This window comes from Coffea eugenioides, chromosome 1 (assembly GCF_003713205.1).
Source record: "Coffea eugenioides isolate CCC68of chromosome 1, Ceug_1.0, whole genome shotgun sequence".
In the NCBI taxonomy this organism is placed as follows: domain Eukaryota; kingdom Viridiplantae; phylum Streptophyta; class Magnoliopsida; order Gentianales; family Rubiaceae; genus Coffea; species Coffea eugenioides.
In genome coordinates, this window is record NC_040035.1 from 8021013 (window position 1) to 8037850 (window position 16838).

Sequence of the window (16838 nt, forward strand, 5' to 3'; positions counted from 1 at the left end):
CGAACTTACCGCACTAGTGGGTCCTATATCCGGTATATACTCTTAAAACCTCATGAACTAACTTATACTAGAAAAATAATTTAAAAACCATATTTGCTCATAAAAATTAATTTAAAAATTTTTCGAATAAAGAAAATGTGAAAAGCGTGCAATTAGAATAAAATAAAATCTAAAAATTAAGAAAATTACGGGTTCTCACAGATGTCATGCCAAGAATTTCACTTTTACATTATATATTTGGGAGTAGCCACAGTATCCCAAATATTTGATGTGAAAATTTTTTCATCATATACAGTTTGGTGATTGAAATTATGGATTTTTAGTCAACATATTGGCTAATTGACAATTTTTCTTATAACGCCATATACATAGGAGTAGCCATAGCACGCATCTTAAGTATATTAGTGTCTGGAGAAATTTTCTATTTTTTTCACATATTGTTGAGTGAGTAAAGAAATTTAAAAAAAAGGAATCTATATAAAGTTGCAATTAATTCACTAAGATAGTTATTCGGCCCCACAAGGAGGTAATTATTTTGCTGAGATTAATTGACATGAGATGGTAAATTAGAAAGTAAATTAAGAGATATTTCTATGCCCACAGGTACTAATTATTTCTTGAATTTATTGTTTTAGATTACTAGTCTTATGATTAAGGAAAGTAAATTATATGCATTTTTCAACCTTTGGCCATAGGAAGGTTTGAAATTACTATTTGAATTGACATAAGGTTGATTAAAATCAAGGTACAAACTTCATAGCATTTTTATAATATAGTTTTTGATTGTTAATTTAGTGTTTCATTCCAATGATTTTATGGTTCTTATTAGGTTGACTTTAAATTCGTTCTCCTTTGTTTTGGGTGCAAGTTTTAAATTAGCACTTTTATGAGAATGAACAAACCATTCTCATAATATGGATATACTTGCTAATATAGAGGTTGAGTATGAGAATTAGAAGCAATTTAGTAGTTTGCTCATTCTGTCTCATATTCACATAAAATAGGGTTCAAATCCTAATTATTTATAGTTAAATCTTGCATGAAAGTCATAAAGAAATTATTGCAAGTTTTAACTAGCACCATTAGAAGGCTTTCTTTTGTGACACTTAAATATTAAAGTGTATTTTGAAAAGATGAGAATTTTGCTATATCGTGAATTAAAGTCCCATCAAGTTGAGATTGAGTTATTTCTGTTGCATTTCATTCTTGATTCTTTCATAAATAATTTCTTAGCCATTCAAACCTTTATAATACACATAAAGATATATGGTTAATCACTTGTTTAACCATGTGTATTAAAAAAGAATAAAGAGGTTAAGAAATAAGAGAAACTTAACCTTCATGAAGAAGAAATGTAAAAAAAGGTAATTTTGTTCTCAGTAAGTCAAACAACAATAAAGACCAATATTATTTGTAAGAGGGTGATACTTGATGCTTTACCTTGAGAGAAAGTAACTCAAAAGAAAATCTCAATTGTTGAGTGTTATAACTTGTGATATATTTGTGAATTGGCTAAAGTTGTGAATTTGCATTGCTAGTATAATAAGTTTCTGATTATATGCAAAGTGAACAAAAGTTTCTTTATAGAAACTAAAAATATTCACATAAAGTGATGTATTATTGCTCATTTCAAGAAAATTTATTTTTCTAAAACATTATTTTCTTATTACTTTAAAATTTTTATTTTCAAATTAATTACTATCGGGTATGATTACGAACCTCATTATCCAGTAGTAGATTTTGAAAATAGTGAAGTTATTAATTCTAAAGTTTCCAGTACCATCTTTTGAATTGAGCAAAATGCTACACTTGACCACAATAATCATATTGGCAGCAAATATGTTTATCACTAGGGGAAACTCCTTAAATTTTGGCATAGGAAATTGAGATATATCTCAATAAAAAATAAAGAGTTGATAAATCATAAATTTTTAAAGATTTTAGATTTATTAACTATGATATTTTAAGTAGACTGCATAAGTAAAGAGACTACTCAACCATTATGGATGCCATAAGAGTTTCATTATAACACTAAAATTTTGTGAATTATTTGCTATCCTTTTTTATTGGTGAGGGATATTTATCTCATTATTAGATAACTATTCATCAAATACAAAGCTCCTTTCTTATTTGATAAAGAATTAATATTTGATACCCATGAAGTATTCAAACGAGAAAGGAAATTTGAAATTTGAAGGATAGAAAATAAAATGAAGGCACACCAAAAAAAAGGGCTATCCTATTTGTGCTCATTAAATAGGAAACATTGCTAATGAGTAAAAGCAAAGCTTGATTGGTTTCATCCAATGGTGTACTTTAAGGAAATAATGAGATACTTGTGGATATAGCATATTGGCAATATTTATATCTTGTGCGTAATGCCTTGAAATTGAAGTATATTCTTAAACAATTTCTTCCAAAATTATTTAAACACCACTTTGATTATGATATGGATGAAAATCAAGTTTAAGATATTATGTTTAGTTTTGTGAGGGTGATCAACCTACACATAAAGAAACTATACAAAAGAAACAAGACTATCTTGCTCCAAGAAATTTAGATTCTTTTACACTTCAAAAATTATTAGAACTGAAGATTTAAATTTCTTAAGAGCATGAAGTAAGTGGGAGTGTTTTGACTCTACAATGGAGTATTGAAAAGGTAAGGATTCATATTTGACTCCTTTGAATATGGAAAATTGATAGCTTTTCTCAAAATTATTATTTAATTTTTTTAGATAAGCAATCGAATGAAAAATTCCTTGTCAAATAAACACATGAAGTAAATCTACATTGAACCCACTGGTTGAGTTATCTTATAGACAGCGGGAGGAAAAATGTTCTCTATAAAAAATTGAAGTTCTTTAATTACTATGTTGTATATCTACAAGAGTTTAAGGATGAATTGTGTAATGTTTCATGAGGTGCAAATGGAGAAATCTCCATGTTCAAGAATAGTGTCACAAATTACCACAAAATCTCTACCAAATTTGAGAGATTATATTTGGGGTAATTATGGCACTAGTAACTCACTATTAGAAGTACATTAGATAAATATGAAAATGAATGTCCTTAACGCAATTCTTGATAATTAGGCATATACATGTGTCACCATGGTAGAGAATGTAATTTAAACCAAATTATTGCTCCTCAATAGTATATTAATTTGTTCTTCATTTGATCTTAGAAGAATTTTTCTAGTAAATTAATATACATTAAGGTTAGTGGGAGTAATACTATGAGAGTTTTTCTCAATCATGATATTTGTGAAACCCTTCTATCATTAATATTCACAAAATAGAATGTAAAAGATAGTTAATCTGTCTTAGAACCTTCATGCAAGAGTTCCTTAATAATAAAGAACAAATATTACTTTTAAATAATAATAGTGAACAATTGCATAATGTTCACATCATGCATTGGAATGAATATAAATTCACCAAGAACGCTATGAAGTTGTACTGCAGGTATCTATTATTTGGCCTAAAGTTTGTCGATATTGTATTTTGGCTAATATAGATATTTGATTTGATTATACCCTTTCATTATGTATACATAAAAGAGTGGGAGTCAAGACATTCAGGTCGACACAAGGTATTCAATAGTTATTTAGAAAGTAAAATGTAGCTATTGAGTACACAGCAAGGAGTTATTATTGTTGATCAACAATTAAAGGTTGCCGGGTAAGTTGTTAATGATCAAATAACTCATATAGAACTCACTAGGTCATTTAGTATTTTGCTATCATTCTAAAACTATTGTTGTTGTCTAGACACTCAAAATACTTATGTTTACATGATTTTGTGCACATTATTGTTTATGTATAAAGTAAAGATCATGTGATCCATAAAGTTGAATCCTGAATAACTTATATGAAGTTATTCATAAAATTTTTTTAAAGCACTTGATTAGAAAGTATAATATATTGTAATACATAGAAGGAAGTGTTTGTCATGAGAACATAATCGCCATGATTCATGTATTATTATTTTCTGATTAAGCGACTATTACATAATTGTTGAATTTGGTGAGTGACAAACAAAACTTATGGCCATTTTAAGTATCTAGTCACTCATATGTTAACTGACTATTTCATCTGGGTCAAGTGGAAGAAAGTAAAACTTGCCTCCTTTAGAGGCAATTGTGACCCATATGATTGATTCTAAATTGATTGATATCCCAATTAATTGATTGATATTTTCAATAATTAATTAGTATCTTCCATTTGTTAATGATTGATTGGTATCTTTTGCTAATTGATATATGATTCAATCAATTAACCAACCAAATCAATCAATTAGTCAGAAAAGATTATGGATTATGACAAGATTTTTTTGATGGAAGGAAACCCTAGAGATTTTGATAATTGCTAGTAAGGGTTCCTGGCCTAACCTATAAATAGTCTATGGTATCCCATCAACACTACACTCTCTGATTAGGTATAGACTAGAAACTCCTTACTCTAACTTTTTCTTCTATATATATATATATATTGGAATAGACAAGAAAGAGTCAAAGAGATGAGGAGAGACCAATTTGTATTTAATAATAATGGTTAGAGGTAAGTCTATTTAGATTTCCGCTGCGTAGTACATTCATATGTACATAATTAGTATAGCAAGCTCAACCCTATTGACAATTCTATTTTGTATGTATATATTCTTGCTGTGACGACTCTCAATAGTGCACAAGTACCGCGTTTACTCTTGTCAAACTGTGTCTGCAATTAGATTGATTTTGATTACAGAGTTCAGGGGACAATGCGAAAGAAATGCTGTGTAAGGGACCTCTGTATTTTCTCAGTGCAAAATTCATCCAAAATGAGCTCGTGCTAGGCTCCTGCTTGATAGGATCTTGGTTTTGAGCTGAAATTTAACTCAATTAGTTGGTAAGGCTAGCTGGAATCAGTTAGAGCCATTTATTGGGTAAGCAAAGCTCAGAGTTTTCTAACCAAGACATAAAAAGCATGATAATGCAGCAGAGGACGATGTGTGCTGGCCTCCTTTTGATAAAATCCAACTTTGGTGGGGTAGGAGGCTGGCTAAAATGTAAGTTGAAATTTTGGAAAATGAGAATATAGGAACATTCAAATTTCATAGGGATAATTTTAGAAACCTCCCCTAAGGTTTCTGATAGTTTCACTGTCTTCCCCTAAAGTTTTAAATATATCACTAACCTCCCTTAAAACTAAATTTTCTTGTAACAAATTAGCGCAATTCAAAAAAATTAATAATAAAAAAATGATTTCAAGAGTGAGAAAAATATTTCATACAAAAGTGCCCCTCAACTAATTACTAGTTGGTTGACTTAGAAACAAAAGGGATTATTAGTTAAGAATAGAAAATAAAAACCATAGTTAGAATGTGTCAGTGTAAGTAAGGCAAATTACAATACTAGCATGAGCCCACTAGAATTCAATAACAATGGCTTGCAAAATCAAAGAATTGGAAGGAAATTTTATTAATTTAGAATCAATATTTACACATTGAATTCCTCAATTCTTAGTGGTGAAATTTGGAAGATTTTGAGTAAGAATTAAATAAGACTAAGTATGACCTTTTCAAGAAAAATGCCACATTAAATAAAAAATATAAAATATGATCAAATATTTTTTTGAATTATTTCTTTTACTTACAAGGTCGATTATTACACATGATTACTAAGAAATTTCTATCATTTGTAACAAAAAAAAACAACTCTCAGGCAATGTTTGCATGAATAGAATGGAAATGACTTTAATGGAAAATAAGTAAATCAAAGTGGAGAAAATCATTTTAAACAATCTTTTTGGAATTATGTATACAAAGAAAAAGAAAAAAAAATTGAAAATAGGGAGAGAATAGATTATGTGCAGTTACACTTTATCTAAAACTTAATAAAATTTATTTGTAAACATATTTTAACAATTTATCCTTTTTATGCATTTTTGTATTCATCTTGTTATTTTTATAAAAAAACTTATGAAATAATAATCTCTCAATATAAATTTTAATCTTTTTTGGGGGAAGAAATTACAAGAACTACTAAAATTAGAAAAAGAATTTAAAATGTTAACAATTATTGTTATAAAATTTGGTATTCAAGATTTTCAAGCTTTATTACATTCCAAATTATGGGAGTACAAGTGGCTCAACTATCTCTCCATACAACTATGTAAAATTTCCCAAGTTGCAGGGTAATAAAGTCATTTGACCATTGATGTGGTAAGCATTGGATTCCAATTGGTTGACCGGGGGAGGGTAAGTGATATTTTAAGAATCTTGGGGGAGGGCAGTAAAATTGTCATTGAAATTATCCCAATTTCATAAGTAGGGCGAAACTTTTATTAAGTTTGTGGATGGGGTATGGGTTACTACTATTCACCAAACGAACAGATTTTTGGCTAAGTAATTAAATCACACTTGTAACAATGTACACTTTGTCAAGAGCAAAAAAATTCTTTTTTGAAATGTGCATCTTATCGAACAATAATATGCACCTAAATGATAAAAATATGTAGTTTGGTAAAATGTACATAAATCCAAATATGCACATCTAAATTGATACAGCTGTGTATAGGTATAATCAAATTACACACATACAAGTCGCAATATGTGCACATAAGGGTAATTTTCTTATTATACTTACAATATTTCTTTTAATAGTTCATGACCATTAACTCGCACCTCATTCAAGGGGTAGGGATGGGTTGGATATTAGAAGGAAGGGAATGTAAGTGAAATGTCCTGGAATCGAGACCTCCCGCCTATATTAAAAAAAAGAAAAAAGAAAAAAGAAATAAAACTCAAACGTCATTCATAAATTTTCCAAAACTTACACCTTCTTTTAAATTTTAAATCTTTCTATTCCCTTTCTCCCAATTATCCCAAAATTTAAATTGGCTGGTGGGAACATGAAAAAATAACTACGGTAGTAGGTTTAAATGGATCTAGACTACTTCAAACCTTAGTTTAAATATCTGATAACGAAGAGGCAGGCACAACTACTTGAATGGGTTTTTTCTGAATGGATCTAGACTCCTTCACTTGAATGGGTCAAGCGAGGCCAAATTTGAGTGATGTTATTTTCAGCAGCACGAAAGACACCGTAACTTCTAAAATTATAAACAAACACAAAACTCCCTCAGTCATTGAAAGTTATAAACATATATAAAGGTCCCTTGGTCGTTACATGTATTGTTCGGGATTTTAAATATTCGTGAAACTGTATAAAAATCACAAGTCAAATATCTAAGCTATAGGGTTAACGATATAGGATGACGATTGAGAAAAATTACAGTTAAAGAGTCTTTTGTGGCTTTCAAAATTACATGGTTTTTCACATTCCTATTTTCCTTTTGTTATACACTTAAATCGATGTTGTTTGCCAGGATAAATATAAACGTGGCCCAAAAGGAGTAGGAACTATCTCGTGCACCAGCATACGTAGATTTATTGTATAACTAATACTAATATGTATATTTGTTGGTAGTGAAAGTAGAGAGAAATTTATACTTTCATTCACTAGTTTGTTTGGAGTTCACAAGATTGCAAATGAGGTTGGAATAACATCTATTTTTAGGGAAAGCAAAATGAATAATACATTAACTAACTTTAATACTTATACATGGAATAGTACATCAATATGATAAAATTGAGTTGTTTCATGAAGAAATACGTGTATCACATTAATCTAGGGGAAAATACATGTATTAATCCTCCAGGGGAATTGAATGGACATCCACATGTATTTGTATTTTTTCAGAACAAGTTTGGTGTTTTTGCCTTTTTTTTTTTGTGTAATCATGAAAAGTTTTAAGTCTCACAAACAATGATAACTCCTTTTGTTTTAATCCGTCCAGACGTTTGTTTACACTATTATCTCGCTGCAACATAGTTCCAACGTATTTCTCAAAATATTTTCATCTAACTTTGAGTTCATGTATATTCCTGTTTGGTTAAGTTATACTGAATTTCTTTAAACAATTATCAATCAATTCAATATACTTTAAAATAAGTTAAATTAACAGAACCTTTTTCTTTTAGTCTTAAAAAGAATTAATTTAGCAATATTCATATTTCAGAAGAACACGTTACCCACACTAAGTCTAGAAAAGAATCACTGATGTATCAGTTTATTCAAAAAAATTCAGTGTTTTACTAATTTAGATACAAAAAATCAACAAAATTGAGATGCTGTACAGAATATTGAAAAGGGGCCAATTTTGTCAAGACTTCATTTTTTCTCACCAAAGCTATTGGGCACCAATCTCAAAAAAGTCATATAGAGCCAAGCCAAAGAAAAAAAAAATCAATAAAGAAGGCAACAAACTGGCCTGTACAGTGACCTTATCCTTTTGGATTCATTTCAGCGGATAATGATTCATTTACACTTATAGTGATGTAAATCTGCATCCTTCTTCAAAAGCAAAAAAAACCTCCCTTGTTTCCTGTTAATGATCATGGAAGTCATCTATAGCATCCTAGTTCTCAGTTTCTTGGTAGTCTTAGTTGCTATAAAACATCTTCAAGAAAACAAGAGAACGCTAAAGCCTCCAAGTCCACCGGCTCTCCCAATTCTAGGCCATCTGCACCTCCTGAAAGCTGCCCCTCACCGTGCTCTTCAACTTCTCTCCATCAAATACGGCCCCCTGATTTCCCTTCGATTTGGGATTCGTCCTATACTTGTTGTTTCCTCACCATCTCTTGCAGAGGAATGCTTCACTAAGACTAATGATGTTATCTTTGCTAACCGACCAGGGTCCATTTCTGGCAAAATCCTTGGCTACAACAACAGTACTTTCGGATTCTCTCCTTATGGAGACCACTGGCGAAATCTCCGCCGTGTTACCACCATCCATATTTTTTCTTCCGCTAGTCTCCACAAGTTTTCCTCAATCTGGACAGAGGAAATCCGTTTCAGTGTCAAGAAATTGTTCTCAATGAACTCTGATGACAAAGTGTGGAAAGATGTAAACATGAACTCTGTGTTCTTGGATTTGGTATTCAATGTGATCATGAAAATGCTTGCAGGGAAAAAATGGCCATCTGATAAAACAGCTGATTTGTTTTCGCTGATCTCCTTCATGGGTATTTGTGATTATGTCCCTGTCTTGAGATGGATTGGATTTCGAGGGTTCGAGAAAAATTTGATCAATTTACAGCAAAAGAGGGACAAATTATTCAGGGATCTCATTGATCAAACTAGGAAAAAGGAAGGTGAAGGTGGCTCATGCTCGACTGAGAAGAGAAGAACTGTTATCCAAGCATTGCTGTCCCTTCAAGATGCTGAACCTGAATTCTTAACTGATGAAACTGTCAAAGGGATCATACTAGTAAGCCAACTTGCCATTTCTCTTTTCTCCTTAACATAATATTTTTTGCTTTGGTAATTATTGCTCTTTATATCCGGTTTCTATTTTCATATTTCATTTTTTTTAAAGCAAATCAACCTTTTCTCCAATTAGTCAGTGAACTCCTCTTCTAGCTGGTAATCTTTTTCCTCCACTCAAAAAATTTGACTGAATGAGTATCTTTTTCCTTATTAACTTTTGTTTAAGCAATCCTATGGTAACCACAATTTTCCCTTGTAGCTTTCGTTGAAGCAAATCCTATGTGCATATGACACTATGACAGCATCCATGCTATACTAGAATGGTTGTGTGACCAAGATGTAGGTCGAATTTTTGAAAATTCAAAGAAAATATATTTTTGAATTTGTAACGATCTGGCGACTCAGATCGAATCACGTCAAGAAGTTCTGATTTAAACTGCAAATTACCTCATGCAATTAGCTCTTGGTTCTCCACACTGCGGATCCAAAGTGGCAAGAGATGACATAAAAGTATCAAATTCATGAGATTAAATATTTCTTTCTAAAATGTCATCCGAAGGTACATTACCAAATAAAATTTGCTTTTGACAATTTTGAAGATCAAAATAGTCATCAGATTTGTGAACGTCATTGTTTTAAAGAATTACTCATAGAGAACAATTTAGAAACCCATTGCAAAGGAGAACAAGCCACATATAATAACATATCAAACTAAACTATGGAAACTAAGAAGAAATTTTTTTAAAATACTTTATTCAATCTTTCAAAAATCCTTGTCAGTCGTTCCAATTAAAAAGAATTCTTCCATGATCAATTTATTACAAAAATCTTGTTGAATATCTCTTGGTATCCACTAACTTTAAAATGGTATTCTTATGTTGGGCTTTACATTCATTTTGACAATACATGCCTTGTTGTTTTTCTAGATTATGTTCACTGCTGGAGTACACACTTCAGCACTGACCATGGAGTGGGCTATGTCCCTTATGCTAAACCACCCCCAGGTATTGAAGAAGGCAAGGAGTGAAATAGACTACAACGTTACACAATCAGGGCAATTGATTGAGGATTCAGATCTCTCCAAATTGCCATATTTGCGTTGCATAATCAAAGAAACACTTAGACTTTTTCCCGCAGCACCAACTCTTGTGCCTCATTATTCATCTGAGGATTGCACCATAGGAGGCTTCAAAATTCCTAAAGGCACAACTTTGTTAGTAAATGCTTGGGCTATTCACAGAGATCCGAAGGTTTGGGAAGAGCCAGCCAAGTTTAAGCCAGAAAGGTTTGAGGGAATTAATGAAGGGGCTTGCGATGAAGGGTTCAAATTTATTCCATTTGGAAAAGGTAGGAGGGCTTGTCCAGGGGCTGCCTTAGGCATGAGATTTATTAGCCTGACGTTGGGAACAATGCTACAATGTTTTGATTGGGAAAGAGTAGGGCCTCAATTGGTGGATTTAGAAGAAAAATCTGGTTTGACTTTGGGCAAGGCCAAGCCTTTGGAAGCATTGTTCAGGCCACGCTCATCCATGATTGAATTGGTTTCTCAGCTTTGACTAAAGAACATGACTGGTGGCTTTTGAAGATTGTATCATAATAATATCTGAAATACTTAAAGCTCAAACTACAAAGGTGCACCTATTGCAAAGTGTGAAAAAAAGTGAAAATAAGAGGAAGGAGAATATAAGCATGAAAATCTTTCAGTCTATGCAGTTATTAAAGAGTAAATAGGCTTTGAACTAAACCGTGTTTGGCTTTTTGTTTCTGCTTTTTAATATTGATCTTTTAAAATCACTGTAAGTGCATCTACTCGAGGTCTTTGGTTTTCCACATTTGTAATTATAGAAAATCTTCAACCTTAACTGCGTTTCATTGTTGTTACATAAAGTGGTTTTGGGGCTTCAACAAAACAAGCAAAAAGAATGTCTTATGAGTAGAGATGTCAATCACAACCCAATTATATTGATTCGTCCAAATCCGCCCACCAATGATCCGCTCAAACTCACCCACTAATTTTGAATAAATTTAAATGAGTGCCCATTTAAATCCATTTAATTAGTGAATAGTGAGTTGACTCGATTCATCCATTTGTATCCATTTAAAAATAATTAGACATTTAAACTCAACTTTTAATTAGTGTTAAGCAAATAAATTTGAATTTCTTATCAATTTAATAACAATAAATACCGTTATTTCTTATCAAATAGCATGAAAAAAAAAGTAGAATTGTAAGTGACTCATAAATAGATAATTGGGTATATCTATACTCATTTATTTAATGGGCATAAATGAATTGACTTAATTATACCCATTACTTAATTATGACTGTCCAAACCCACCCAAATCACTCATTTTAGCACCTCTACTCATGAGTAGCGAGGTTATCGAGCTAACTCGAACCCAATTATGGGTAACTCGAGCTAGACATCAAAGAAAATTAGCTAAGCTCAAAATCAAGTTTAAGTTCGACAGTGAATTTCCTTTCTTTGTCATAACTCAGTGCATGACCATCTTCAATTTATCCACCAAAACCGTTGCTAAGTTAGCTTAAGAACTCTTTTATTGGTATCAGTGTCTTTTATTTCACATTCACTCAAAACTTTTACATGTTTAACTTCCTTTGGCATACTTTTTTCTTTGTCAAAATTTTGTTGGCGGTGTATAAAGCTTTCATGTTTTTCATATATCTGTTTGATGTATTAGACATGCATAATTTTGATGTTGCAAGTAAATTTATGAAGATACAACTCTTTTCGTGAGTTACAGGTGCACATTCACCATTTCGAATCCCAGATTATTAGATTTTTTTTTTGTTTTGCATTTTTTTGAATTTTCAATTTATTTGTGAACTTTTCAAATTTTTGCAAAAATTTGTTCTTTTAGAATGATGACAGGTATTTTAGAAGATGTCTGTAGCTAATTATAAGTTCAATTTATCCACAGTCTCGTGAACGTTGAAGGACCAATACCTGTTAAGATCGCAAAACTAATTTTGGAGTCTCCAGAACACATAATTCTTAAAGAATAGGGTTAATTCCACTTTGTCTCCCCAAACTTTGGACGATTACCCACTTTAGTCCTTAAACTTCAAAATGGGACACTTAAGTTCCTAAACTTATAAATACCTCCCACTTAAGTCCCAAAACTTATAAAATGGGACACTTAAATCCCTAAACCCTTATAAAATGGGACACTTCGACCACCAACGGCATTCAGGATTTGTTAACAATTTTCCTTAAATGGAATGTATTTATAAGTTTAGGGACTTAAGTGTCCCATTTTGAAGTTTAGGGACTGAAGTGGGTAATCGTCCAAAGTTTGGGGGGACAAAGTGGTATTAACCCGAAAGAATATTCAAGCCATTTTTTTTTCAGGGTTCGTTGTCACACTCTAATTTTTCAACTCTACATCAGTTAATCAAATGACTTCAATTTATTAGTGCCACTGATTTCAAGGTCAAATTTGCTTAAAATTTTCAGTTTTGCAAGTCCCTGGAAACTTTTATCATCTTCATCTCAAGTATCCCTGTATTCTTGCTTTTATTATTCACCCATGTAATCTTGATTCTAAATGCACATATGCCTCATTGCTAAAGTTTTTATTCAATGTTACTTGATAATAACTCATAAGTATGCCCTTATGAAACAGCAACAAGGAAGATCTTGAATGCGCCTATTCGCAACCCAGGAATAAATTAACCTAAGTGCATCCCAGTAACATGGAGAATCAAATCATGGTTTCACATAAAATATGATGGACCAAACCTTTTTTCACATATCAAAATAAAGAAATATAACTTGAAGCAACTTGACATAAGTTACCCTGGAATGATAATGCAATAATATCTGCTATAGGGGGAGGGTTGGGTTGGGTGGTACAGGGGGAGGGAGTGTAAGCAAGAGGTCTCAGGTTCGAGTCCTCCTGTTTACACTAAAATAATAATAATAATATCTGCTACATAAACTTCTCAATTATGTCTATTTTTTTTTTTTAACTTCTCATTTATGTCTAACTGCTTCTAAAAAATGTCAGTGTCAATATAATCATTAAGAAGAATAATATTGGACTGCAAAAGTGGACTTTAAGAGTAGGTTCAAGAAAAAAGGAGACTGTGCAATTAAATGGCAAACATCACTTTGATAACAATACTTGTTTACTTAAGAAGAATTGTATAAAAGAATAAACGCAAAGACTAAGATTGCAATTTTTTTTAAATTTTTTTTTAAATATAAGAATCACCTATTAAGCTCTATAATTAATATTAAATCTAAAAAGTCAATTATTTGGCCTTTAAAACTGCGTTCACAAACTTTTTATCTCTTCATATTCAGATTTTATATAATGTTTTAGCAAAATCAATACGAACACATGAGAAAACTATCTCTAAAAGGCTAAGGCCGTAAAATAAAGAGAATGACCAAGGCAAACAAAGAGCAATAATGAGCAAAATATGACACGAAATATTTGTCTCTAAAAAAGGACAAGCTCAGTGCTAAGAAAGGTATAAAAGTTTCCTAGAAAAAGAAGCTTAGAACCATACAATTTTAACTAACCTATTTCACATTTGAAGTTAGAATAATTAAAAATTCAATGGACCGAACTATTGTCTTGAAATAATATGATGAGTTTTGCAATTCTACGGTAGATTCATAAAAGTGCTTAAGAAACACGTGGGATAACACTGTTGAGAATGATGTGTTCACTGAATAACGAAATATGATTTCATCACAACTCCAAATATTATCATAGAAATTTATAAGTAAGATAATTAAGTAGTATTATCTTAAAGCTAAAGGGAGAAATTTTGTTTCAATGTCGACAAATGCAACGTGCATTTTCTTAGTCTATTATTAAAAACTTGTCCAAGGATTCTTCCATTTTTATAATAGGTGTTATCTCATTTTATATGCTAAAATTACTAAATTAATTTTGAGAGGTCGTTAAGTCTATTCTATATCTAAGGTACCCCTTCAGATGATAAACTATTTAGGGGGAAAAAACTGTGAATTTGAGCATGCCTAAAAGAATTAAGAAATAAATTTACAATAAGGAAAGATAGACTTATTATCATTAGTGGTGACTGAAAGCATTTTTTGTTTGAGTGAGAATGGCCCCTATTTTTTATTAGATAAAAAATTTAAAGAATTAAAGATGCTCATAAAATAAGATGAAACAATAAGGGAAGGAAATAAATCAATCCATTAAGGCTGTAGGCGAGGAACTTTAAAACTTCCTGCAAAGATATTCTAGAATAAGTCTGAAAATAATAGAAACAAAGTTGGTTTACATTAATAGCTTGAACAACACAAGAAAATTATTAAAAATTTTTAGTAGTTTGCCATAGAACACAAACCACCTTATGAATTATACTTGTTTGACAATATCAAAACTCTTTCCACAAAGCACTTAAACACCACATACATCATCACACTTGAGCTCGAGTCTAGCTCAAATCTCGGATCGTTTACACCCAATACATGAGTGGTTGAGTGATCTAGACATGGGCCGGATTTTTGAAACTAAAAAAAAAAATCTTTTTATATTTGTAATGATTTGACAATTTAGATTGAATCATATAATAAGTCCAGATTTGGATGTATTGGATGGTACCGGAGAAGCGAACGTAGAACAAGATGGTAAAAGAAAAGGTCCTTAGTTAAACTGCAAATTAACTCATGTGATTAGCTTGTGATTGTCCACACGGCGGATCGAAAGTGGTAAGAGATGACACTAAAGTATCAAATTTATGTTGTCCCGTACTATTTGGATTTCAGTGAGGTTTATGGAGTAATGTGAAATCTGAGCGTACAAAAAGGGGCCGCAATCAAGAATATTTTGACTGATCAAGCGCTTGCATTTTGTCTTCTTCCTATTATTTGTTTCTAAAATGCCATCCTAAGGTGCATTACTAAATAAAGGCCCACTTGGTAAATAAGTTTTTTGGGTATTTGTTTAAAATTTTACTGTAAAAGTTGTAGGGAATATTTTTGAAGTGTGTAAATTTTTCAATATTTTGATATGTATAGTTTAAAAGTTTTAAGAAATTTTTTGAGATTAATATAGTTAAAATAATTTAAAAATTTGTAACAGATAAATTTGATAAAAAACTTGCTTGCCAAACATGCCCAAAATTTGCTTTTGACCACTTTGCAGATCAAAATAGTCTTCAGATTTGTAAACATTATTAGTTTAAAGAATTACTCTAGAGTGCAATTTAGAAATCCATTGTAAACGTGAACAAGCCATGTAACAAGATGTCAAACAAACTAAGAAGAATTTTTTTCAACAAAAGTCCTTTATTCGACCTTTAAAATATCCTTTTCATTTGTTCCAGTTGAAAAGAATTACTCCACGATCAATTTTTTACAAAAGTCCTTTTGAATATCTGTTAGCGCATACTAAATTTAAAATTGTATTGTTATGGTAGGCTTTACTTTCATTTTGACAATAAATGCCTTGTTGTTTTGCCTGATTATGTTTACTGCAGGAATACACACTTCAGCTCTGACCATGGAGTGGTTTATGTCCCTTATGCTAAACCACCTTGATGCATTGGAGAAGGCAAGAAATGAAATAGACAACAATGCCACACAATCAGGGCAACTGATGGAGGATTCAGATCTCTCCAAATTGCGTGTTTATGTTGAATAATTAAAGAAACAGTCGGACTTTTTCCGGCAGCACCAACGCTTGTGCCTCATTATTCATTTGGGGATTGCAGTATAGGAGGCTTTAAAATTCCTAAAAGGCAAACTTCGTTAGTAAATACTTGGGCTATTCATAGAGACCCTAATGTCTGGGAAGAACCAAACAAGTTTAAGCCAGAAAGCCAGAAATTCGAGGGAATGAAGAGGGATGTGAAGAAGGGTTCAAATTTCTTCCATTTGGAAAAGGTAGGAGGGCTTGTCCAGGGACAGCCTTGAGCATGAGACTGGTTAACCTGTCATTAGGAACAATGCTCCTCGGTTGGTGGATTTGGAAGAAAAATCTGGTTTTGACTTTGGGCAAGGCCAAGTCTTTGGAAGCATTGTGCACAAGCCACGCTCATCCATGATTGATAATAATTTCGCAGCTCTGAGTTAGCTTCCCAAGGTAACTAAAGAAACATTTATTTAGTTGTTTATGAAGATTGATCACGATAAGATCGAAAATCGATGCGCTCAATGCTTCAAAAAAAAAAAAAAAAAATAGATGCGCTCAAACGAAAAAGGTGCACCCAATGCCAAGCGTGTGCAACAGTAAAAATGAGAGCAAAGAAATATAAGCATGAATAGTTTTCAGTCCACGCACTTATGGATTAAATAAAAACATTATAGATAAATAGGCTTTGAATAAAACTATATCTGGTTTTCTTTCATTCTTTTTTATTTTTTCGGCCTTCTGAAATTACTGCAAATATCATCTATTAGTCCTTTGGTTTCCAAATTTGTGATTATAGAACTCCCATAGTTCAATAACCTTAAATGATTTTCTGTTGGTAGTCATAAATTGGTTTTGGGGCGTTTTACAACACAAGCAACTGAAAAT

At 31.7% G+C, this 16838-nt stretch overlaps 1 protein-coding gene across 1 annotated transcript; it reads left to right on the top strand.

The window, feature by feature from the left end:
* The first annotated feature begins 8389 nt into the window (after positions 1–8389).
* Positions 8390–10959, top strand: LOC113763917 (cytochrome P450 81D1-like). The gene is made up of 2 exons (XM_027307916.1): positions 8390–9312; positions 10238–10959. Exons 1-2 carry the CDS (start codon positions 8434–8436, stop codon positions 10865–10867), a joined length of 1509 nt encoding a protein of 502 aa, XP_027163717.1. The 5' UTR covers positions 8390–8433; the 3' UTR covers positions 10868–10959.
* The last annotated feature ends 5879 nt before the right edge of the window (positions 10960–16838 follow it).